General features: G+C 48.4%; 1 protein-coding gene across 1 annotated transcript; it reads right to left on the bottom strand.

Annotated features, from left to right (window-relative positions):
- Positions 1–141: 141 nt before the first annotated feature.
- LOC149342653 (uncharacterized) lies at positions 142–12261 on the bottom strand. Its single transcript, XM_089545097.1, has 5 exons — positions 11641–12261; positions 6028–6305; positions 5321–5510; positions 4635–4847; positions 142–665 (listed from the first exon to the last, which is right to left on the bottom strand). The coding sequence occupies exons 2-4, from the start codon at positions 6301–6303 to the stop codon at positions 4657–4659; spliced, it is 657 nt and encodes a 218-aa protein (XP_089401223.1). The 5' UTR covers positions 6304–6305; positions 11641–12261; the 3' UTR covers positions 142–665; positions 4635–4656.
- Between the last annotated feature and the right edge of the window lie 11443 nt (positions 12262–23704).

Below are 23704 nucleotides of genomic sequence, written 5' to 3'. Positions count from 1 at the left end.
TGAGTCTTCTTGAGCTTCACTCTAACATGTTTGCATGTGCGTAATATAAAGTCATGTTCGATTCCCACTGTAATTGAGGAAGAATCTTTATTCTTAGAATAGAGTTTAAACCCTTCTTTGCGGCATGAACGGCATTGATAAGAAAATCCGATTCTATGCCATGCATGGGCATGGTTATTCGCTCTGCACAATAAACGCCACAGCGCAGCAAGGGCGAAGTATGCCAGCTGGGGTCAGCCAAAACAAAAACTTGTGGATTCACCAGAGCATCAAATCGTTTAGTCTGCGTCTTCACACACAACTACGTTTCTTCGTTTCAGTACGTGATTTATTCGCGGAGTGATGATAATCTAATATACGCATTCCATTATAAAATAATACGAACATTCATAAGCAGGCCTCTACAGGGACCTGAAGTTTGCTTTGAGGCGTCTGTTGGTGCAGCGCCGCAGACAAACAGGCACAGCTTCTCCGAAGCAGTGCTGCACGGTCCAGGTACCGCTGGTCGACGGCCTTGAACAAGGATTGGACAGAACTGCTGTAGTTCCTCCTCCATTCGATAGTCCAGGTCATCCTTTATATCGAATCCAAACACGGCCACTTCAGCGGCCGTGTGTCACTGCGAGGCGTCGGACAGAGCGGCATCAGCCTGCAGGTGCTCGTACCTGCGTAGTAAGGGTTAACTGGCAGCGCTGTTCATGCGATCATTTTGGTCACGATCAAGAGCCCCCACACGAGGACAAAACTAGACACATCCATATCGCTGACCTCGAAATGTTTCGTCAATGAGAATGAGCAATGTGCAGGCTATACAAAACTGCAATGGTGTCTGAGGCGTCATACACGGTCGATGAGACGCATTCATTAGTGGTGCCGAGTTAGACACTAAACGATGCTCTCAGTGTTCGCAACATGTGTCCACCGAGAGGTGTGAGACAGTTACCGCAACTTCGCTTCCTCAAATCCAATTTTCGTTTCCTTCATTACGGCACCTCTTTCTCTCTCTCTCTTTCACTCCCAATTAGCTCCCTTTCCTTACGGCGGGGTTCGTGTGTTCACAGAGATCTGAGCCATTTCCTCTCCTCAAAAATGCGTTGCGTTCAAAGCTGTTCCCAACGGGCTAATCGTCGCGCTGAACGGGCCAAAATTTGGTCAGGGGAAGCTCCTACGTATTATATCACTGATGGGTACCCTAAAGCACTGGGAATCGAAACACGCCCCTCTCACATGCTTGGCGGATGCTCAAACCACTAAGATTGGCCGCCCAAATAAACATTATTTCTTTATCTGTCATTGACATGAAAGGTGTGCTAAACTAATTTGTGTCAGTTTGTGCAAATAGATCTGCTTGAATAATCTAAATTCGTATGCTTTCCTATCGGACCTCGCAAACTATGCAACCAGCGGTATGCAACCAGAGTAGTGACAATGCAGAGACTCCGGGGTCGAGAAAAATTCAGGCTCAGTAGAACACTGTAGCTATGGTCCAATTGTTTGAATATCCTCTTTGCATGTGGGAGATACGGGGTTCGATGCCCGGTGCTACCGGGTATCTTACGATGGTACAGTGGGATTAGCTTTCGCCTTGCCTCCTGTTTAACTCCATTGGGAAGAAATGCTTGGAAATGGGTTGTCAGCCCTGCATTGTGTGAAGAGATGTAGCTTGTGCCATGACGCACTTTTCCTAAAGGTGCACTTAGGCGACTAATGCAATATTATCATTATGTCTCTATAAAAAGCAGATAAGCTTAAGTCGAGCCATCATTTATATGAAATGAAGCTCAAAGGCCCTGGGTACTTGTCATCATTTGGAGGATACGGTTAATATATCAGTGGATTATTTTTGATGGCAGTCTCTCCTCTTATATGTGCGCTTCTTTGTGAGGAGAAATAACAGTAGACTATGCATTTAAGTACTGCGAATGCGATTACAAGTCAGAAATTCAACGTTAAAACGTTTAGCACTGTAACTGGGTATCTTGTGTGAATGTTCGAAACCAGGTAACATTCAGGTGATTGTGAATTTAAAGGCAATCCAGGGCCTTTTTGACGCCCGCGCATCTTACCGAAAATTTCACGCTAGGAGGCTTGATGATGATGACGTACTTTTGTGGCACAAGTGCAGCTTCGACCAAGAAGCGTCGTGGCACAAGGTGTTTCGATCTACAATTGTAAACTGAGGTCAGGAAACCATTTCCCAAGCATTGCATGCGACATTAGCGAAAATTTGGTCAGAGGAAGCTCCTACGCATTATATCACCGATGGGTACCCAACAGCACTGGGAATCGAAACCCGCCACATCTCACATGCTTGGCGGATGCTCAAACCACGAAGCAACCACTGCCGTATTGGTCTACAGGCTTCTAATCCTTTGTGCAGACTTTCGTGGCCGAGTGCCGTCTTGCTGCGGCGCGAACCATTTTATCGTTTCGTGGCCTTAATCTGGGTGATTTTTACACGCAACATTGTCTGTGACGTCATGAGCTAAGCCCATGTCGGTAAAATATTGAGCTTGTGTTGGTGGTATCGGGAAAAATTATGATTTTCTATCACTCACAATCAATGATTTCGTGTTAAACGCGCACACGACATGTTTTGTGAAAGTATACGTTCTTTTATGTCGATTCGTACTGAAGTTTCTCTTTGGCCGAAACTCAGTTCCGCTATCGTTTTCATTGTTCATAAAGTTTCTAGTTAATTTTTTCCATTCAGTTTTTAGTTTTTTTTTTTTAGCTAGCACCCCTTCAACAATGAAATCCTACATGTATAATCCATTATTAAACTCTAATTTCCGAGCATCCTCCGACGTTGCAACCGAAACTTCCAGACCACATTAGAATTACCTTGTTCATTACTGCCGCTGGAAATGAAATAGTAAAACTGTGTTGAGAAAACTTACAACGGGTAAAATGCTAAGTTTTTGCAGGAGAAACACTTATTTCAATACTAGCGTTAACAGATTCCCCATCAATTGGGAGTAAAATTCATATATATATTTCGACATCATCTATGCTCTTTATGAAAAGTTAAAGCGTCACTGCGGCTTGGTTATGTCTCGTAATTACTAATTTACAATGTTATAACAATGAGAGCATACATGTATTATATTGATGGATTCACGCCCACAACGTTTAACGGTTTTTTTATCTTAACGCTCACAACTAAGACATTTCTAATGGTTCCTTATCTGTGTATAATAGAGTGATAATAACGATGCTGCAATACAATATTCTGGTGTCATTTGCAATGAAGTGTATACAGACTGCTGTGGTTCTCATGATTTGTCTCATTATTACATTGTCTGCAGTTTTTATTCCGTTGGTTCTGCGAAATTCTTGTATTTTTCTTTTGTTTTTTATGCCTCATTGCTTTTGACAAAATTATGCCCTAGCACCACAAGTTGCTCCGCAGGCGCCACCACTGATACCGTCATCGTTCACAACGACTGAACTGGATCGGATATGTCGCCGCTACGTATCGAAACAGGCATGTACACAACATTGTTGTCTCACAAGCCCACAATTCTGTATCAGCACTATTCCATCAGAACGTATCGACACAGTCCAGTTAAGCGTTCGGATGTTAAATACGTACAGTGTTTTCGAGAAAAAATAAGCAAACCGGCGTCTTTGTTGCAACTCGGAGCAAATGGCATGGGCCGGCGCTGTACTAATACAACTAAGTAGTTTTCGAAGCTAGAGGGTCAAATTCAGAGCGGGAAACCAGATCAGAGAGCAAATCGAGAAGATCTCAGGTGACGTGCAGTGAAAATTAGTCTAAGTTCAATGTCACTTCGAAAAATGTAAAAAGGGGTCTCAGAAAATGCCCACTTATCCCGTCTTTATTCCCTCTCCGGTAACTGACATTTGTTTTCTAGGGGTTGCGTTTCATTTACCGAAGATGGCACGTCTGAAGGGGTACGGAGCAAGGCTCATCGTATTCCCAACGCATCGTTTGGTTACACCGTTTTCTACGCAGTGACTAGGAGTGTGCTTGTCACCGTAGAAAACTGTACAATCTTCCTGAGCTACTAGCTCAAAAATACTAAAAGAAGAACGCCATTTCACGAGAAGCTTATGTACGCCTCCACGCGGACAGGCCCTTTTGACATTGACAACTCGAATGGCCGGAAGCCAGCAGGAGAGCTGCATTTTTCCCTACTGGGATCAGCGGGTAAATGGAGAACTTAAGCTCCTTACCAGCGTTATCAGCGGGAACCTCGGTAATATTCTGTATTGAGAACGCTGCCAGACAGTTTCCAAAGAGCAGATTTCTCACCTAGTTAACATCGTTAACGATGCACTTCGTAAAGCGGCGAGGAAAATATGTGCCGGCAATATAAAAAAGCAAATCCCCATCGTTCTCAGACTCTGATATACCCGTTCGAACTCTCAATTATTTAGTGAAAAGCACATCCAAACGGTTGAGACTGGTAACTGGAATTCCACCATGATGATGAGTGCGTTGCGCAATCTGTACCCGCGAATGAGTTGGAACACCCGGCTTCTGTTGGTGGCGGAGCTCCACTGGAAGTAACTGGTGTGAAAAACTGGCTTCAGCGTCTCGCAGCTCCTAGCTGCGTTCATCTATACTCGTTCGACACATCCGTCCCGCTTCATCACATTCGTCTTACCAGCACCGGTCGCCGGACCATGTCATTTTGAGACGGGACGGAACGCTGCAAAGCCTTGGCACAGAGCGACCATGCTGGCTGGTTGCTGTGCCGTGCAGAGTTTCTCACGGGGGCTCTCGTCGCAGGTCAGCACTCGCCTGGTGGACACGGCGTCTGCGCTTAGCGAACGAAGGCCACGGACGATGTCGTCCGCTGTCCCGAGGTAGCAGGTGGCTGCGTAGGTGAGTGGGATTGTTTCATTTTAGTCAGTGCAAGTATGCGCCATGCTAGGCGCGGGGCACTAAAACGTTTACTTAAGTCCTCTCAAAAGAGTTTAACGAAGCGTCTCAAAGGCTTTCTGTTAGATTAATTACGATGGTCAGTGCATTCAATTACTGGCCCACATGAGTGCAAGCTAAAATACAAAACAGGTTCACTTGATGATGATTATTTGGAGCCAAAGAAACTGTTCGTATTTGACACGCACCGCAGCACTGAGCACACTGTTACGAGAAACGTGCAGTTTTAATGCCCTCGCTGTACATACCTATATCTGAAGACATTTTTATTGTATTTTTTCATTATAGTGTAATATTTATCGTTATTTCACCTATAGCCTGAAGCTGGCAAAGTATACCTCTCTGTAAGGGCAGTAGAATGAAGTGCCACGTTATGTTTCCTAGTGAGATCACCCATCAGTGGCTCACCGATGCATTTAGTGCCGTTTCCATCCCTGGTGCCTTTGCAGGTGTTAGTGGATTCCTTGCACGCAACGCTCGCTGCCAGTTGGATGAGAGCCGCCGTGTCCTCAGTTCCGTTGATTTTTCCCCCCAGTTGCAGCGCTGTGCAGCCTTCTCGCCATGTGTCCAGCGCATTGCCCATGGTTTCTTGCTCCTTCTGAAGAAATAAAGCGAAACATGCCGGAAGTGATTTTCATTTCATTGTAGGAGAGAACGGTCTCCAACTCGCGCTAAAAGAAGCGAATGTGCATATGTATCATGTTTTCCAATGACCACCTCATTTCACTTGCACACCTCGCAGCTCGCAAGCTTAAAAATAGTGCCCGAAATCGGGGCATGAACTATGAAAACAAATATCGATTTCCGATGCGTTTGAGCTTCCTGGTGAATTTTGTACGTAGCCGCTGCGCTGAAACGGGTGTTACTGAGTATAAGTCGAATATGTTTACTTTGTATCGCTCGTAGCTTTTGGCATTGCTAATACACTCCACATCGGTGCATTGAAGGGAGGCATATTTGAAATAACGCCGCTCTATTCAAGGCGCAATGAGACTGACATTTCTGGCTAAGTTGATAGGAAAAAGTGCGCTTCACTGCGCAGTCAAGAAATAATGTAATGTGCTTTAGCATTCACATCATACAAGCGACTGGTCTTAAAGGCGTGCATCCCATACCTGGGCCGTGGAGTCGCTAGCGCTCAGCTGCAAGCATGGAGAAAGCAGCTTAGCATGCAAGTCCTCCAGCTGGCCGTGGCTGCAAGGATCCACTGTGGCGAGTGCCGTGGGGAGCAAGTCTTTCGGCCTTTCGTTCACTCCGAAGATGCCTCGGTGCCCGACTGCATGACTGTCGTCTCCATCGTCCCCTTTGGCATCAGGCAATGAGAGCGGGCGGAGCACCTGCTTTCTCGGGATATGTTGGTTGCGAGCAGCTTCGTCTCGGCGTATGTCCATGCCTGTAAGAGCGTTGCCATGGAAGAAATAGTAGGTTCAGCGATGAGTTACGCAGAGATTGAATTTTTGGAGCAACAGATGCTCAGAAACTTCCTAGCAGAACGGAAGGCCCGTTTTCAACAGTGTTCCTTTAGAACACAAAAGACGTGCTTGGTAATGTTAGGCATGTATCCTGCTTGCTACAACTTGAAGCAAGGTTGGAAATAAACCTAGATATACTTTTTGCAATAAACGGCCTCTAGCCAGGCATGGGCGAGGCCCGTGTACTGCGCAATGTGAGCGCACGTTAGAGGACCCCAAGCGTTCAATATTTCCGGAGCCCTTACCTACAGCGTCCCTCATAGCCTGAGCTGCTTTGGGACGTTAAATCCATTAAACCAAACCAAAGTAATCAAGAGACACCTGAAGCTCAGGAGCTTGTGAAGAGCTGGTAGAAAGGTAGAGATAAACTGAAACAGTGGAAACGTCAAACAATTCAGTGTGTCGACCTAGATCTTCCCAGAAGGAAAGCAATGATACGGAAGGAAGAAATGCTGGATTTATACACATTGTAAAGTCAGCCAACAGCTACTTATAGGCAGCACATTTCATAAGTATGAACCAATGATTGAAGTCAAGAGCGTCTGTTTCCGTGCTACACAGTACATTATCCTTTTCTGACTCATCTGCTGGTAACAAGAGGCTCTTAAGATATATCTTAAGTTTTATAGCTGTACTCCAAATGTGTGGACAGGCGTGTCGAAACTCTCTGCCTTCGGATAAATGAGATAGCGGCTAGCGTTGATAACAGGCCGCTGATTACATTCAAGGATTTTATCTCACTCCACAAAGGTGTGAAAAATGGTGCGAGTATCATGATGTGGAGAAAAAACGAGTCAATTTTGCAAGGAGGGGAACAACAGCTGCCTAACTTGCTGCTGAGAGTACCTCGAAACTACCCATTACTGCCTCAAAGGTCAGTTAAAACGTTACGACTGGCGGAAAACATAAAACTCGCAGGCAGCAATGAAGCAAGGAAGTGGCATTCTCTCATGAATATATTCTTTTAAGGACTAAAAAACGTAGTGGTCAAGTTAGTACGGTTTGTTGCTGCGAAACTAAGCGTTGTGAAAGTGAGTAAAACGGTTAAAGATGGCTTGTATTTTGATGTAACCATATTTAGGCAAAAGGTAAGATATCTACAAGGAAAAAAAGGATGCCCAGGCTTAGCTTAGTTAAGCCAAGAATGCGTTGCATATTGCGCGGTCTTTTTGCGCGAGGTATTACTTGGCGGCACTCGATTTTCTCAGCAGCTTTTCCTCCGTGACGTATGGATGGATGGATGAATGGATGGATAGGAGCGCCCCCTTTGAAATGGGGCGGTGGCAACCGCCACCATGCTCAGCTGTCGTTTCCCCCCCCCCCTTTTCTTTTTATTTTTTCTTTTTTTTCGTGGTTTGGTGACGCACCACGTGACGTGACGTAACCAAACCACGTGACGTCACGTCACGTGGTTTGGTGGCTGCCCGGCCGCGCCCAAGGGCTGAACTGAGTGATTGCAATATGCTACGCATAAAAAACAACTATGGTTTGCGGTGATCACCCAGCCACTGGCAGAAAAAGAACGAAATTCCACACATGCCCTCTTTCAGATCAAAACTGCACGTAGCTTCCTCTATTTTTATGAATAAATCTATAAAAACTGACTGCAACACCCCCACTGTTACGTGGTCAGTGAGTGAAAGAATGTAAATATCCAACGATGGTTACAACAACGAAGTCTTGGTTTATCGTCTACGGAGATTTAACGTCCCCAAAGCGACTTAGAATACGAGGGATGCCTTGGTGCAGGGCTCCGGGAATTTCGTCCACCTGCGGTTCTTTAACGCGCACTGATATCGCACATTACACGTGCCTCTAGAATTTCGCCTCCATTGAAATACGACAGCCACGACCGGGATCAAAACCGCGTCTTTCGGGCCAGCAGCAGGGAGCCATAACCACTGAGCCAACGCGGTGGCTACAAATCTGAAGGCAGCGTCTTTTTAGCGTGTACCTCTTCTAGCCAAAATGTAGGATAATAAGAAATTCTAAAATTGGTTTTGAAGAATGAAAATGATGCAGCAACTGTGTCACATATCTCGGTGGACACCCAAACAACGCCGTAATGGTAGAGATAAAGGAGGGGGTTAAAGAGGAAATGAAGAGGTGCCTCCGGTATAATTTCGATCACATGAGGGTCTTTGGGCTGGTTTTAAACCGAAAGCTTTACTATCCTGGCAGTGCCAATTTAGCTCTTTCTGCACGAATGACACTGGACAGGAGGAGTGGAGCTGCGTAAGTGACCACGTGACGCACCACGTAACTAGCAGCGGCTACACCGTCTCGGTCCAGCCGGCATGGTCGTGGCCTTCGCGCGCTGTGGATCCAGTGTCTTGCTATAGAGGACGAAGCAAGTCAGGCCGAGCTAATGCGCAGAAAAGCTGGTGGTCGCAGACATCTGGCCGAGTCAGATTATCCGTCTGACATTGCCAACTGCCAACCGTGCGGTGGATTTAGAAACCGACAGGGAGCGTAAAAGCGCTAAACAAGCTAAACCGGCATCTAAACCTACTAAGAGCGGGAGCTTCGAAAGCAAGGCCCATAATTGGCCACCAGGGACAGTGGACGCCTCACTCGTGTTTTCAGCTCGTGGCGGTAGTGACATGTGTGCGCTGCTTGCGTTGACATTGACAATGTTGTGGCAGAAACGTGGCACTGGAGCTATAGCCCGTCGGCGTTCAGTGCGTTCATTCGCGTTGGCATTGACACTGTTCTAGATTCTGATGATACGTCATTGGATGCTACAGTGCCTCTGCGCAAAGCTAGACTCCGATGAATTTGAAGGGAGGGCGCACAACTGGCTCCCGAGTCAGTGGTCGCCTCAACCGCGCTTTGAGGTAGTACGTGGCGGGGGTGAGAGCGCGATGTGAGCTGCATGGGTTAGCGCTGACAATGGTGTGGCATACACGCGGCACTGCAGCAATAGGCCTCAGCGTTCGTTGGGTGAGCAACCTCTCGCGATCAACCATTAACTGCCACCTGCACTGGCGTAGGGTGGGCGCTGCTAACGTTGAGTGCGTTCTAGGGTTGGCGTCTTTAACGCACTCAACGTTACAGACGCCAAGCCGCGTCTAGCTGCCCAATACACAACGAACAATTAACGCCGACTAAAATCGTTAGCTCTAGTCGACGTTCGTACCGCGTATAAGGCGCCCACTGACCCAGTAAACAAGCTACGCGCGTTTCCTTTTTTTTCAAAATCTAGAGAAACCCGACAGCAGCGGCCGAGTTTCGGAGGAGACTAAACATAAAAGCCGCCCGTGCGCTGTGCGATGTCAGTGCATGTTAAAGAACCCCATGTAGTCGAAATTAATTCGAAAACTTCCGCTGCAGCACCTCTTTCTTCCTTTCTTCTTTCACTCCCTCCTCTATCCATTCCTTTCCAACTCATGCCGCAGAGCCAGTTACTGCGTGATTTCCTTACCTCAAAAACCAATTTTTACGCGACAGCACATGCAGCTGGTTCGGTTAAAAAGCCGTCCGTGTAGTAATAGCAGTAGGCACTGCGAGTCGGAATCCGTTGCTTGGAAAAAATTGCCGCAGAATGTTTGAATAGTGTCAAGACTCTGCGTTTCGTGCAGCATAAACTTACTATGTTACAGCCCAGCTCGCGGCAGGACTTCGAAACGGCGACCAATAAATGGGGGAACCGGCGACCTATAACCGGGAGCTAAGTAAAAAAAAAAATTAGCTGCGATTTAATCTGTGGTTTAACTACTTTTTAACCTGGTTAGAGTGCGAAAGCTGTGATGTATCGGGCAACTTGACGCGTCTTGACGTCTGTAACATTGAGTGCGTTCCGGACACTGGATAGGCAGCGCGCCCACCCTGCCACCGTGGCAGGTGGGTTGATCGCGAGGGGTTACCCACCCAATGAACGCTGCGGCCTATTCCTGCAGTGCCGCGTGTCTGCCACAACATTGTCAGAGCTAACGGATGCAGCCCACATCTCAGTTTCGCCACCCACGTAAGTACGTACAGAACCTGAAGGCGCGATTCATGCGTCCACTGACCCCACGAGCCAGTTATGCGCCCATCCTTTCTTCAAAATCATCGGCGTCTAAAACGTTGACAATGACATCGCCAGTAACGCAATGAACGCCGCCGAAGGCTTATAGCTCTTGCCGCGTTTCTGCCACAACGCTGTCAATGCCAACGCATGAGGGCACATCTCTCACTACCGTCACGTAGAATAAAGCGCGACTGAACTCGCTACTGTACCAAGGGGCCAGTTATGCCCCTTTACTTTGTTTTCGATGGTCCTGCTCTTCATCTTGTTTCAGCGCAGCTCCGGAGCAGCTGAAGGTCACTATCAAGGTCAAAGCGACGTGATAGGCGAAACTCGCGGAACATGCCGCAGTATAGCTTTCGCTTTAAAAAATCTTATCATGCGCGGTTCGGGTGCCCACTGACGTAAATGAGGCTGTTATTCTGTCATTTCCTCATAGAACCAGTTTTCGAATTGTCCAAAGGGCAAGGCGACGCGGAAAACGTGCGATGGCGTTCGGTGGACTCCAGGGCATAGCTGGCACGCAGTCGCGTTCCGCTCTTGAAGGCGAAGCTTGAGCGTCTTCTAAATTTTCTGTCTTTTCTTTTACGCTGCGAATGAGATTAGATTGCGAATAAAACTCTCTCATTTGCTTCGTGAAAGCCGTATCTTTCTCTCTCTGCGCGAGTTTGAAGCGCGGCGGAGTCTTTGGCGACGCCGCGTCGAGCGTCTCAGCCGATGAGGAGGTGGAGCGGCCTCGTCGAACGCCAGGACACTGCGTCGCTTATAAAAGTATACCAGGAATAAGCAGTGTGAGAACATCTACTTCGCGTTTGATTAACTACGCAGATTGGCTGAAAATTTTTTGACGAAACCTAATGGCACTTTAAAGTCTCCACGCTGCAACGAGCTCGAAGCAAAGGGATGCCATATCCGTCAGACGCGCAGCACAATCTTTAGCGTCTCGAAGAGGATTGCCAGTTTATTGGGGCTTAACATCCTAAAGCAACTCAGGCTATGAGGGACGCCGTAGTGAAAGGCTCCGAAAATTTCGACCACCTGGGGTTCTTTAACGTGCACTGACATCACACAGTACACGGACCTCTAGAAATTCGGCCGGCGCGGCCGGGATCAAACGCGCGCCTTTCGGGTCACCAGCCTAGCTCCGTATCCGCTGAGCCATCGCCTCTTAAATAATATCTTTAGTGGGTGTTACCTTACAACCCAAAAGGCGTAAAATCGACCAGGATGGACAATCGAAAACTTACCCTTATGGTGCGCCTTTTCGTTTGCGGAAATAAAGCCACCGTCTCCACAGGAAAGTCCGGCTTGAGACGCGTAGCTCCCAAATGCTGCGTGTCGCTTCAGGCCGCACAACGCAATAACGTTAAGCTTCTGAGAAGTTCGGACCAAGGAAGTGATGTAAGACAGGAACTAAGGCTATGAGTGAGAAGATATTCTCATCTGGAAGATATAGCTGCCCGAAAGCACCCAACAGGATTGTGGCTGTTCCTGAATCTAACGCGCGAGGCGCACTGGTGACGAATGAGCTGCTAGAGCAGCAAGTTGAATGATGATGCTTGTCATGATGATGATCATGAAAGTTTTTCCCAGAAAAAAAAAAGTTTGTCCAGGGCCGGGTTGAGCGACTAAAATGATGTGTTTTTAATTTCAATCATAGTATCTGAATTTTTTATTTTTATTTCATTTTATTTATATTTTTGTTTTTAGCACCTGTCAGTCGCCGCCTGCGTCTTGGCCGAAACCCCACCGTGGGTACGCGCCATTTACTTCTAGAGGACAACAATAAGAAGAGAGTTTTAGTATAGCGTTAGCGTGATAGCGGACCTAAGGGAAATTACGTTAGCGTGCCGCAAGCAAGACCTAATGAACTACAGACCTGCACATATGGCGGGGTCCTACGGAGCAGCGTGCGCCAACTTTCGTTAGCTTATTGGCCGATGAGGGCGCTCGGTTGACCTGTTCGTCTGCTGTCATCATCATCATCGTTTGCCAATTTGAGCAAGATATTTAATACATTTGTTTCGTCTTCCTCGGCTATCTTAACATCAGCAATAAAAATATCCATAATAACGACTTTTTTCGCTCTGGAAGAGTATAAAAAACGTCTTCCTTTTTATCCGCTTTCTTTTCGTCGGCACCACCGTGCCTAGCATAGATGTTACTGATTACGTGGACAAACGACAAAACTACCTTGTTTGAAATAAAATGATGGAGGAGGCCATTTTCTCAACAGGTATATATTAGCGCCACGCCGCCCGTAATGTTTCTACCCTAGCGGCAAAAGGCATGAACTAGAACATGCGCGCTGGAGAAGGGCCATTTGTGCAGGTCTGTAGTTCAGTAGGTCTTGGTCGCAAGCAACTTATGCCCACAGATAGTTTTAGCATAGCGTTTTGAAAACGTTAAACGCCATCTGCTTGACATGGATGCGAATGGTCCTTCTAAAATGGTCGACACGACCGCTAACTTGCCAAATTATAATATTTCCGAGTTTTTTATACGAATTATTAGTGCAGTGTTCATTTTCGTCTGCAAAATGACCCCGAAATTACAATAAAATGAAATAAAAACGCAAAACAGTGGCGCCATCTAGTAAAGGCAATGTTAACTACAAGCCGTTGGAGCAAGAATATTTGCCATCACATGACGTCTAATGTTCAAAAAACTTATGTAAATTTAATATAAACTCTTTTTACATAATTTAAGTCCATAAAACATCGCGAAAAACCTCCAAATCTATTTTTGTCTCGTTCCAGACGTTTTTGCTAGGTTTCTGCTGCGTTTCGGGCCGTTGCAGACGGTAGCAGTGCAGCTTGAGTTTCCATTAGGCTTGCGCGCTCCAGAATCGAGAGCGTATCTCAAAAACTGGGCTGAATTGCAGCTTAAACTTTATCGTCGAAGCAAGGTAAGTCATAGCGAAAACCAACAACACCAGTAGTTGCCGGTAAACATGCCGACCGGAATCGCAAGAGCTGCTGAATCGGCTGAAGCGGGCGGCTCTCGCTTGAAAGGACGCTGCCATGTTTCCACGCTAAGGGCGCAAAAGCCGCAACGCTAAATTCTGAAAATTGCGTGCGTACGCTAACGCTATTTGCCCGTTAGCGTTCTGCGCATGCGCACTCTGGACCCGCTATTCCGCTATGCACGCAATTACGCAAAGCCCGCAATACTAAAACTCTCTAATGTCTCGAAGAGCGTCGAAGCAGTATTAATGAAGGCACTTTCCTAGTGGCGAGGCGAACTGTCAGACATAATAGCCTGCATGTGACTCAAAGAGAAGAGAACATATGAGAATATATAAGACAATCCGTGTTTGTAGATTACCTAATGACCTATTACGCGACAGCGTATACAGCTCGTTCGGTCGAAAAGCCGTCGGTGTCCTAGTAATAGTAGTTCTCGACACGTTGCGTCGGAAAAAATCATAGTATGCCAACTGCTTGCCACAGAATATTCCGGAGGGTGCCATACTTATCAGCGTCTCGTACAGAATAAACTTGTTAAAACAGTATACACACCTAATTTTTTGGTGCGCGTTTTCCCCTTTGTTATGAGTACGAAGGAATTCTTAAGCACGGTTTACCACGTCGTATCCTCCTACGATCCTAAAAAATTTAGAATCAAATTTATTTCTCGTGCTGTTTCGACTTCGGTTTCAACAGCAGATGATGATGATGATAACTTTTATTTCCACCGATATAGGAGGCCCCCTACTCCCCGTCCCTGGCACGCAGGCCTAGGGGACGGGGGACGGGACCTCCGCGACTAATGACTGGCGAAGATACATTGGCTCCTCGCGGCTTCAGCCGCCAGCCGGACAGCTCGTTTCTGGTCAGCGGGGACGCCGCTTCGCAGAAGGGCCTCCCAGGCTGCTCTACTCTTAATATTGTCCGCAGCACCCGGGGATCCGGGGCATTGCCAAATTATATGATCGAGGGTCCCCCTCGCACCGCAGGTCTTACATTTGTCATCTTTTTTATCGTCTAACGTGGTTTGAAATAACCAGACGGGGTTAACGAAATTTCCGGCCTGTAATCGTCGCCAGGCGATGGCCTCTGTATTGGTTAAGTTTGGATCTGGTGGTGGCATTAGACGCCTGCCTAACCTGTAGTGCACGGCGATTTCCGCGTACGTTTGCAAACGTTCGTCCATCCCCTGGGGGTCGGGTGCCTCTACAGTTACCCGGAAGTAGAGATCTCGGGCTAACATGTGGGCCGCCTCGTTACCGGGGACGGATGTGTGTGCTGGGACCCAAATTAAGGTGATCTTGCGATCAATTTTGGCTGCGGACCGAATTCGAGCCGTTTCTGGCGAGACCCTGCTCTTTCCGATGTTGCAGATTGCTGTTTTGCTGTCACTAAGAATCAAACTAGCCTTGGTTCCGGCGCAAGCAAGCGCTATTGTGACCTCCTCGGCCGTATCTATGTTTCTACTCCTAATGGAGGCGGCGGCGACTGGGGCACCTCGGCCGTCGACCACTGAGGCGACCGCTGCCCCCGACCTGCCACTCGCTGCGTCCACGTAGGCAACCTCATATGCCCTGAAATTCCCGGCCCTTTTAACCAACGCCTCCGCCCTCTTCTCCCGTCTTTCCCTGTGATGTTCTGGGTGCATGTTGCGGGTGAGGGGGGGGGGGGGGGGAACGATGATATTCTCGCGACATTGTGGCGGTAGGGCGACCTTGTCACATATGCCCCTATCTACTTTTCGGCCGACCCACTCTAAGATGGTCCGGCCCGTATTCGTTGTACTCAGTCTTTCGAGCTGGGCGATTCGCACCGCCTCGGCGAGTTCAATCCAAGCATTATGCACCCCCATTTCCAACAGGCGGTCTGTAGAGGTGGAGATAGGTAGGCCCAGCGCCCTCTTGATGAACGATGAGTATGACGTCCAAGAGAGGTTATAGTTCCCGTGAGCCATGGAAAAACTTCAGTATAATCGGTGCTTCAAGATTCCTTGTCGTTCGGACCCTTGAGGAAGGCTGGCGTAGCACTGTAGTGAATTAAAACGAGGAAGCAGCGACTATATAACAATTTTTTCGTGCTTCACGTGACATACAACTACATTCTGATGTCTACGTTGCGCTGCTGAAGCCGCTACCATATTAGCACGAGAAAGAAATTCGAGTATAAATTTTTTACCCATCATAGTCCAATACTACATGGTGATTAATGTATAGTAGTGCCTTCCGCATCATTATAGAGAAGAAAACATGCCACCAAAATTAGATGTCTGTACTCCCTTAAGTAATAGCCCAGCTTGCGGTACAGTGCGCCCTACTCTTGCACACTGCACTTGCGGCAGGAATGCGAAGCGGCGACCAATAATCGGGAGCTGCGGGGTGTCCACCGAGATATGTGAGAGATTTACTCCATCATTTGCTTCCTCAAAAAAATTGCCGAAATATCTCCGCCCGAAAAAATATCTCCGCCTAGCCAGCACCCCTACGTGCAGGCATACACTTACTAAAGGCCAAAATCGGATCCCCACCAATCATAACTCATTAAAAGCTCTATACAACGAAATTCGTCAAAGGCTACGCATTGGACCACTCCGTCGTAACAAGCACCCGGACTGAAATCCTGTGTGGCGGGAAGCCAGGGTAGCGGCCCTTCATGAACGATACGGCGATGAGCGGAACGCTATATGGGCATATGCTGCACGCGACCAGCACGGACCTACAGAGGTTGCCTACACCCCGCACACCCCAAAATTTATGAGAATTACCGAAGGGAACTCAGAGTAAGCAGAAGAAAAATTCAGGGGGCACTTTGGCTCTCTGAAGTGCTGCAAGGCGAAAGCGTTCCCTGGCGCACTGTTTGGTTTTATTTATTTTTATTTTTCATATTTTGTTTTTTTATTGTGTTCCTTTACTAATTTTTATTGTTTTTAATTTTTATTTTCATATCTTATTTTTATTTTGTTTTATTTTTGTTCGTTTTCTAATTTTTATTGTTTTCTTTATTTTTATTTTCATATCTTATTTTTATTTTGTTTTTTTTTTTGTTTATTTTCTTATTTTGATTTTTACTTTCCTTCACTTTTTTTCCTTTTGTTCTATTTATGAAACCCACGCATTCACTAGATGCGCCTTTATTCATGCTCGAACCTTGAGCCTTCGTGGCGGAGTATTAGCGTCTCCGCTTCAAATGCCAAAGGCTCTCGTTCGATTCCCACCCTCGGCGCAGTTTCTTTTTAAGCAGTGACGCCGAAAGGGGGACAAATCTGCCGACGCGTCTGTCGACATCGCTGCCGACGCGTCTGTCGACACGGCTGCCGACAGCGTCTGCTAACGACAGTATGAAGCATTAAAGGCTTTCGCCTTAATAGCTATAGCGCTTGCGCTCGGCAGCTCCAGTGCCACCCACATACTCAGTAATTCAAAAACAGCACTCCTGAATTATGCTAGGGGCAGAGTCCACCCATCCACCTACCAAATACTCACCCAGAACCCGCCCTCCTGCAGCATTGAGCTCATCTCGGTGACCATGCACTCTGGAAACCTCGGCAATGGGGTAGCCGATTTTTGTAGCGGAAGCTGCATTGGCCACGAACTTGCGATTTCGCTTTTACGGTGCTCCGAGAAGGCACATAGTCTGGCCTTGAGCCGTTGTCTAGCAATCGCCGCAGCTGGCGGACGCCGCGCGCTCGCCGTGCCATCTGGCATGACGTCAAACCGCGTGCCTCGCCACGGAGCCGCCGCCGCCGTTTGGTATGACGTCACACCGCTTGCCTCGTCGTTGCGCTCGCCTCCGCTCGCTTTGCCAGCTGTGTCGCATGCCTGATAACAAGTCGGAGGCTTGAAAAGGGGAGCCCGCGAACGCCGCAACCACAGTTGAGGCGGCAGTATGGCAGAGTATCTCAAGCGGAAAAGGGCGGCGGATGCTACCTATGTCTTCGCGTGGCCCCGTATAACGCGGCTCAGCCGAGCTGAGCAACAGCTATTTTCATGCGAAGCATATTGCTAGAGCTACCACTCACGCCGTCGGCGTGGTACCCCTAGACGTCACACCACATGACTCCGTGACGTCACACCACGTGACACCGTGACGTCACACCATGTGACACCGTGACGTCACACCACGTGACACCGTGACGTCACACCACGTGACATCGGATGAGAGAGGCGGCCTCCACCTCGCGCCGTCGCCGTGGGACCCCTAGCCGTCACGCCACGTGACACCGTGACGTCGTCGTGACGATGCCATCGCACAGACGCCGGAATGTCCTCGATCGGCATTCCCGCGCATTTCGAACGCGCGTTCACACTCGGTGTAGGTGAAACGCTCGCTCCACCGGGCAGGCAGACGCGGCTTCCGTGGCAATCCAGGCGCTCACCCAACACGCGTCTCGGGGTTAGTCGGCGTTCCGCTGTAGCCATGCCGTTGTCTTCCCCCACGACGAAGGCTTCTAGTGGTTGTATTAAAATGACCAAGTATGCAACCAAGGAAAGCCATGTATTACCAAGTCTAGCCACCGATATGCTTCGCATCTGACTAGGCTTAACCTTAGCTAAGCCTCAGCCATAATTTTTTAGCCCGAGGGTCTAGAAACCGGGAACAGGCGGACCTAATGGGGGGTTTCATAAAGGAGCGTGCGGGTACCTTCACTGAACTCATTGCGGATGCTTGTGCCGAAAAGCAAATATGCCCAACCCCCGAGTGTTTCCTTCCTACCAGGGAGCAACACCTATGGCGTCGTCTGCAAACCAGGATCACACCTACCCCCTCTCTGCTTTCCCACTGCCGAACTATCCCACCTTCCTGCCCTCTGTGGAATGCACAGAAGGGAAACGTGACCAATATCCTCCTGGCCTGTCGGGCTTCTCCTACACCCTACGGGCCGGTGCCACTCCAAACATGGGAGTACTGGGAGACTTCACTACGTCCACAGATCCGGCAAAACAAGATCGTTGCCAGCCGCACTGCCAGCGGCATGGGCCTTTTAGGGATGAACATTTGAGTGTGGTGGAGTCGTGCGGGGACCCAGAGGTCCTGAAAGCCCGAATTCCTCTACAAAATAGTTTTTCTCCCTCTCACTCACATGCATTTCTGGTACAGTTTTATGGCGTTTAAGGTCCCAAAGCGACTCGGGCTATGGGGGACGCCGTAGTGGAGGACTCCAGATAATTCCGACCACCTGGGCTTCTTTAACGTGCGCTGGCATCGCACAGTACACACGCCTCTAGCATTTCGTCTGCATCAAAAGCGGCCGGCGCGGCCGGGTTCGAATCCGTGTCTTTTTGTGTGAGCAGCCGAGCCCCAAAATACAGCCACTGCGGCGGCGTTTAGAACTCAGCCCACTTCCATTACAGTCGATCGCAGCATTACTTTCGCAGAACCAGGCCAGAGACGACCTTTTAGAGCGAAAGCTATACTAGCCTCGCAGCGCCGATTTCGCCGTGTATGTACGAATGACCTTGAACAGGAGGTGTTAAGCTGCGTAACCACGCGACGTACCACGTGATTTGCAGCAGCTTCAGCCGCTGCGTGCTTCCTCTCCAGTGTCTCGCTATGGACGAAGCAAGTCAGCCCGAGCGGACGTCCTCGAGAGTGGGCACTCGCCGATGTTGGGCGGAGTATGATCATCCGGTCCACGTTGTTAAACGTGCGAGAGATTTAGCAATCGATAGGTTTATGGTGTATGGGTGATCTAATGTCCCAAAGCGACTCAGGCTATGAGGACCCCGTAATGAAGGGCTCCGGAAATTTTGTCCACCTAGGGTTTGTTATCGTGGACTGACATCGCACGGAATATGGGCCTCTAGGGAGCATAAACGCGCTAAACGGACTGCCGAAACATAAAAACGGGAGCTTCGGAAGCAAAGGAAAGGTGCATAATTATCCTCCTGGGAGTTTACTGGGAGGCCTGAGTGTGCGGGGGTTCATATTATTTGAATTCGAGTTTCTGGGCTGTATTTGCTAATGAGTTTTGCGGCCGGGGGCGTACTTTGCCTTTTATGAAGTTATTTATCGCAGTTCTTGAGCCGCTTATTATGGTCATTTCCTGCGAAACGTTTTAAGCACATGGCGTATGCTATTGCTGCTTCTTGTGCTGTTTCTAGACTTTTCGCTGGTATGGTAGCAGTTACTATGCGTTCTCCTTTGTGGTCAGCTATAGCCACAACATATGCCTCTTTGTGCCAGTACTCGGCAGCGTCGACATACAGCACTTACTTATCGTGTTTAAGTTTACTGTGAATATCTTTCGAGCGGGCTTTCCTTCTGCTGATGTTGTGAGGGGAATGTATGTTTTTGGGAGGGGTGGTATTATGACACGTCCCTTATTTCCCCATAGAGATCCATGATTCGAGGTGAGTTTTGCCTGCATTTTACGTTGACATAAAGAACCCCAGGGGGTCGAAACTTCCGGAGCCCTTCACTACGGCGTCCCTCATAGCCTGAGTCACTTTGGGTCGTTAAACCCCAATAAACCAAACCAAACCTTCTAGAATTTTTCTGCCGGCTGCAGTTCTGGAGCAATCGTGTTATTTGCCCTGTCAACTGCGCCTCAATGAGTTCTTCCGTTTGCGCTGACAATGCTGTGGCATACACGGGGCACTGCAGCAATAGGCTGCAATGTGACCACGCAGGTTATGCAAGTGTGACTATTCCTTACATAAGCAGGGCAGGGTTAGTTTAGCTAAGCCGAAGCCATTTTGCAGCGAATGCCTCACTGCGCTAGGTAAAGCCAAGGTCACCATGTCTGTGTTGTTGCAACTGAAGGAAGAATGAAAAGGAAATAGCACGAGCCTGCCTACTGGCTCGTGCTGAGCTACGACTGCTGACACGTGCAGATAGAGGAGAGTTGAGAGGTATAACAAGAAAGAGGGGAAATATATTGCCGACGATTACGTTACATCCTAATGCGAAATTTCAGCGCACCACATGAGCTGTTACAGCTTTTCGATAGCTTGAGGCAAAGAATTCGAGTAAGACGAGTGTGTACAATTACACACAACTTATTTTTCACACACATTCCTTCCTTAAGAAACTCTCTGCTATCAGTTCTTGATTCTCATGAAGGAAGATTTGTGGTCGGAGAAATAGATAAATATATGCTATACTTGCTGCACCAATGCCTGGATCTCAAAAAAGAGGTCTATGCAAGTATTTCGCGAGGTTGTCACAGCTATGGGAGGCATTACGAGCGAGAGCAACGGGATGTTCTCCCGTATAACTGGTAAGAAATCTATATCTACATTAAAGTCCCCACCCACCCTGCACCCTGGCAGGTGACAGCTAATCGTCCATGGTTCATCGCAAGAGTTCGCTCACCGCTGTCAGCGCTAACACATATGACTAGACCACATCTCTCTCTCTCTCTCATCACCCCACGTACATATAAGCGCGATTCAGGCGCCCACTGACCCACGGAGAGTTATGCGCACTTCCTTCTTTCCTTAAAATTATCGGAGCGTAAAACGTTCTCGACGCCGACGCCAATGAACACGTTCAACGCCGACGGCATATGGCTTCAGCGCCGCGTTTCTGACACAACGTTGTCAATGGCAACGCATGCAGCGCACATCTGTCCTTACCACCACGTGGCTTAAAGCACGATTGAGGTGCCCACAGTTCAAAGAGGCTGTTATGCGCCTTCCCTCTTGTTCAGATGTCCACCGAGATGTGTGAGACAGATATTACGCCATCTCCTTTCCTCAAAAACAAATTTACCACTTTTGCCCTCTGCTTTCCAAGCTCCCGCTCCATTGGTTTCGCAGCTTAAAGCGCGGCTTCCGCTGCTGGTTACAACGGACAATGGCGATGGCAACGGCGATGCCATTGGCAACGGCGCTGCGTCACCGAGCTCTGCAGACGTTCCCTACTTAAAGTTACTGGGTAAAATGTTACTCTCACGATTGTACGTGTTGCGAGGAATGTGTGCGAAAAGCATTTCTGCAGCGGTTACGTCAACACGACGAAGTCTGCAGCACCCGATGGTGTCGTGTTAGCCAGAACAAGTTGTGTTGTTTGTTCTTTCAACGGATGCAGTTCCAGACGTTTTTCCAAACTGTCCCAGCTACGTTTGCAACTTAACTGTCCGGCTTTATCGTCTCAGTTTAAAGTGGTAGCCGTTTCATTTTAACTCTAGTATGCTCTCATAACTTCGCCAGTTATCTTTAAAATTGGTTAACTTTTATACAGGTCGGCATATAGACGAAAAAGGCACCTGACAGGCACAGTGCATATGTCCTGATATCCTGAGCTTACCAATAATGAGATGCACAAAAATTAACGTTCTTCTTGTTCCCTCCATCATGTTGTCGAATGCCTTCGTTACGATGTGATACACCAAGAGATATATTTTTCTAGAAGAGTTTCCTGGAATCTGTGATTTTGTGCTCATATTTTATCTAGCTCGAGTATCAAGATGTCCTTCGATCTCTTCTAGTATTATAATAAAAATAGGAGGTTTCTGAGTCATAAACAACTGCCATGCTTGCAACCTCACCATCGACGAAATCTTTGATAAACATTGCATTTCCATACCCTGAACACAAGGTAGATATGACCGTGTACGTCCTATACTAGCATGATGAGGATCCGACAGTTCAGTTACTTCAGTAATCAAAGATGGGACAACTAAAAGTCGCGCAACTTAAGAAAAGCTTAACTTTTGAGCATGAATGCATCTATGAATGTACTCCGGGTCCTTTGCTGCGGAATTAAACATTCGTTTAGTTTAGTTTAGTTTATGGGGTTTAACGTCCCAAAGCGACTAAGGCTATGAGAGACGCCGTAGTGGAGGGCTCCGGAAATTTCGACCACCTGGGGTTCTTTAACGTGCACTGACATCGCACAGTACACGGGCCTCTAGAATTTCTCCTCCAAAGAAATTCTAGCCGCCGCGGCCGGGATCGAACCAGCGTCTTTTGGGTCAGCAGCCGAGCACCATAACCGCTGAGCCACCGCGAACATTCGTCCACAAGGCATTTCATAAATGCATGAATTGAGTATTGCTGGTAGTCAGTTATCGCAACCCCGCCGTGTTGGCACGGGGGTAATGGTACTCAGGGGCTACCTAGAAAGACTCGGGATAGGTCCCGGGACACAGCGGCTCTATTTCGATGGGGGCGAAAGGAAAAGGGCCCGTGTACTTCGCGATGCCAGGGCACGTTAAAGAACCATAGCTGGTCGAAATTTATCCGGAGACCCCCAGTACTGCACCCTTCATAGCTGCGTCTCTTTGGGACGTTAAGCCTCATAAGACCGAGAAACCTACCAGATGCCGCAAATGTTTTCGCCATATCTCTGTAAAGTAAATGCATAATATCAACAGTGTTACTATCGATAGTTACTATCGAGAGTCTTACTGTCCCGTATATAGGAGGGCGCTTGAATATTTCGCTGCTGTTGTCTTCTCTGCCGAAGTGTACGAGAGCCACGAGAGAGAGAGAAAACTTTAATGACCGAGAGATTTCGGACACTTAGGTCCCTGGGTCCCCGCACAAACCCACTGTGCTAAACGTTCGTGGGTTGATGGAGTTCCATGACGTGGGCGGCTCGGTCAGTGGCGATCTTCGGCCTGGCTGGGTCCGTCGAGCGCAGCTGGATCTATCAGTCCTGCGTAGTGGCCAGGAGCTCCGAGCCCCGCGGGGGAAGGTCCGCAGGACATTCAAAGAAGGAGAATGTCATTAACAGTAGCGTAGGGGTGAGTGCACTGGGTACAAAATTGTGTGTATGCCCCCGGGTGGGTGCGGAGAGCAGATAGGGAGAGAGAGAGAGACATAACTTTGTTGCCATAGAATGGCGAGATTTAGGACAAGTGGGCTTGGTGTGGCCCCCAGACGGGGCGACTTCCTGAGCTCACGATAGGATAGGATAGGAAAACTTTTATTGTCCAACAGAAAGAGGGTAGCCAGAGGGCCACCTGCCTAGACGACGGCCGAAAGGTCTTGACTCTCGGCGGCGGCTTCGGCCAGTCGGACGAGTTGTAAAACCAATATCGGTTGGATGCCCTTGTCTGGCCTTCTGAGGAGTTGGTTCCATCTCTCCTCGGTCAGAGGGAGCTACTAGAGGGAATGGCGCGGGTCTCGTGGCGGCACTATAATATTTGGTGGTAATTGTCAAAGGATTGTTGGGGTGGAGGTTACAGCTGGCTTTCGGAGCGGTATGCCTGGGTCAGCTCACTGAAGGAGTGCATGCGCTCCCGGGAAGAGCCAGACTCCGACTCCGCCACCGGCCGGTCGGTAAGGCCTCGGGCGTGGTCATTGCCGGCTTCATTGCCGGGTTTCCCAGAGTGCGCAGGCACCGAGATCAGCTCCACATGGCGGGCCGAGTTTACGGTGGGTGAGCTGAGGATGCT

Source organism: Amblyomma mixtum, chromosome 5 (assembly GCF_055824585.1).
Source record: "Amblyomma mixtum isolate Tamu chromosome 5, ASM5582458v1, whole genome shotgun sequence".
NCBI lineage: Eukaryota > Metazoa > Arthropoda > Arachnida > Ixodida > Ixodidae > Amblyomma > Amblyomma mixtum.
The sequence above is the reverse complement of the archived record's forward strand: the minus strand, read 5'-3'. Positions and strand labels throughout refer to the sequence as shown.

Excerpts from the sequence above, each read along its gene's own strand:
- LOC149342653 (XM_089545097.1), bottom strand. The coding sequence starts at position 6,303 with ATGGACATACGCCGAGACGAAGCTGCTCGCAACCAACATATCCCGAGA. Across the intron at positions 5,511-6,027 it reads CTAGCGACTCCACGGCCCAG|AAGGAGCAAGAAACCATGGG; the intron begins GTATGGGATGCA and ends TTATTTCTTCAG. Across the intron at positions 4,848-5,320 it reads AAACGGCACTAAATGCATCG|CCACCTGCTACCTCGGGACA; the intron begins GTGAGCCACTGA and ends TCACCTACGCAG.